At 32.8% G+C, this 2,172-nt stretch overlaps 1 protein-coding gene across 1 annotated transcript in view; it reads left to right on the top strand.

The window, feature by feature from the left end:
- LOC105811986 (chromosome unknown open reading frame, human C9orf72) overlaps window positions 1-2,172 on the top strand; it is a 23,748-nt gene that overhangs the window by 13,815 nt on the left and 7,761 nt on the right. Inside the window, exons 2-3 of the mRNA XM_012646319.1 lie at window positions 609-673; window positions 1,258-1,330. Coding sequence (XP_012501773.1) covers window positions 609-673; window positions 1,258-1,330 — 138 coding nt within the window. The remainder of the gene's footprint in view (window positions 1-608; window positions 674-1,257; window positions 1,331-2,172) is intronic.

The raw sequence follows: 2,172 nt of genomic DNA, 5'->3' as shown, positions 1-2,172 counted from the left end.
CATTTTGTCATACATTCTATTCATAGGTTGTATTAGCCACTTTAACAAACAAGCACACAAAAATCCTGGATTTTATGGCAAAACTGAGGCTTTTTTGATCAATGATAATTATGACAAAATTAAATTTATTTCATTATTTCACCACTGTTATAATTCCTAGAAGTGGGAGAATCCCAGCCCTTATAGAAGCAATTAGTATTTAATGCAATACTTATTGGAATAAAGCAATGTGCAAATCAGTGGTTGTTAATGGAAGTTTACTTATATTCCCTAATTTGGTTTTCTTAATCATTTGTTGAGGACATTTTGAATCACACACTATGTGTGTGTAGAGATATCTCGTCATTAAGATTGATCTCCTCATTCTGACACTCAGAAGAGGAAGTTGTTCTTGTAAAAATTATTGTTTAAGCTGCGTGACTGGCTTTCATATTTGTTCTGAAAGTTTATGGTAGTGCACAGAGATTGTTTTATGAGGAGTCTTAATTTTCAGAAATGAAGACAATATTTATATTGAATTTAGGTTTCAGAAAACTTGTATATTAAAAGCATTATTTTAGCACTATGTTATAGCCAGACTAATTTTTTTTTTTTTTGGTACATTTTAGATAGCTGATACAGTACTCAATGATGATGATATTGGTGACAGTTGTCATGAAGGCTTTCTTCTCAAGTAAGAACTTGTCTTTTTGTAAAAGCTGGGCAAAACAGATACAAATCTTATGCTCACCTATGACAGGATTTGGAAGGAAGAAAATAGAAATATCCACCTGCTCAGATTATTCTAGGAACAACATTGCCTCCTTGAACTGTTGCTTAAATTTGTGTTATTTTTTCACTCCTTATATTTCTGTGATATATTTGATGTTTAACCTAAAAGCCTTAATGGCTTGAATCAGAAGCACTTTAGCCCTGAATCTGTTTGGTGTCAGCCATTCATACATCATTTTTAATCCCCTTTGACTTTAAATAAATCACTTAACCTCTCTACACATCAGTTTTCTTCAGCTATAAAATGATGATATTTTACTAACTAACTGGGTTGTTATAAGGCTCAAAGGAGAGAATGTCTATGAAAGGCCCCTGAAAAATGTAAAGGCCAAGACAAATAAAAGATGGCATTATACTTACAGCTTTGCTGTTTATCATGTAAAGCCATTCTGAGTTGTTTGAAGCTCATTCAACTTTTTTTTGTGTGTTTAATTTGTGAAATTGTTTTACAGCCAATGTTTTTAATCTGTTTTCTTTAACTTACAGTGCCATCAGCTCACACTTGCAAACTTGTGGCTGTTCTGTTGTCGTAGGTAGCAGTGCAGAGAAAGTAAATAAGGTAATTTGTTTTATAATCTAGCAAATGATCTGACTTTTTAATACTGCTACCATATCATGGGTTATCATTTAAATGTTAGGTTGCAATTAAAATATCTGATAGTATAAGGAGGCAATATAATCTCACCAAATTGCCGTGATACCCTGTGGCAAAAAGGAGTTTCAAATAAACTGTTTGCATAGGAGTCATTTATCAGTTTATTTTGGTAACTGGTCAATAGCAGTCTCAGTTGTGTATAAATGATTTTGAGAATATTTTAAAATCAGATATTTTTAAAGATATTTGTCTTCTGTTTCCTAATGTTACCTTTAATAAATATGAAGAGCCATGTACTTTTGGTACCAGTTCCAAAGGCGTGTTATTTAATCATTCATCTTGATTTCATTGTCTTGGTTTTCCCCCAAATCTATTCCTTTTAGGAAGCTGTGGCAATTGGAGGTTGTACTTTATTCAGTGATGTTTGTGACCACTTCCTTCAGTGCTAAATGAGTCAATAAAGAATTAATGAACAGTTAAATTTCCAAGCATTAGGCAATAAACAAATAGATCTTGCACTTTTCTTCACTGACCATTAATTAGAAAGAGTCCAGAGATATAAGCACCTATATCTATCACTTTAAGCAAACCTAATTTTTTTAAATTTTATATCAAAAATATGTTAGGACTGATTTTTACTTTACAAAGGTATGCATAATTTATTTTTTTCTGTAATCTACCCTGTGTACTTACATAAGCCTTAATTTATCAAAATTATATTCCTTGGCCAGGCACGGTGGCTCACGCCTGTAATCCTAACACTCTGGGTCTGGGAGGCCGAGGCAGGAGGATTGCTTGAGGTCAGG

Source organism: Propithecus coquereli, unplaced genomic scaffold (assembly GCF_000956105.1).
Source record: "Propithecus coquereli isolate 6110/MARCELLA unplaced genomic scaffold, Pcoq_1.0 Scaffold106, whole genome shotgun sequence".
Classification (NCBI taxonomy): domain Eukaryota; kingdom Metazoa; phylum Chordata; class Mammalia; order Primates; family Indriidae; genus Propithecus; species Propithecus coquereli.
This window is presented reverse-complemented; position numbering and strand designations above follow the sequence as displayed.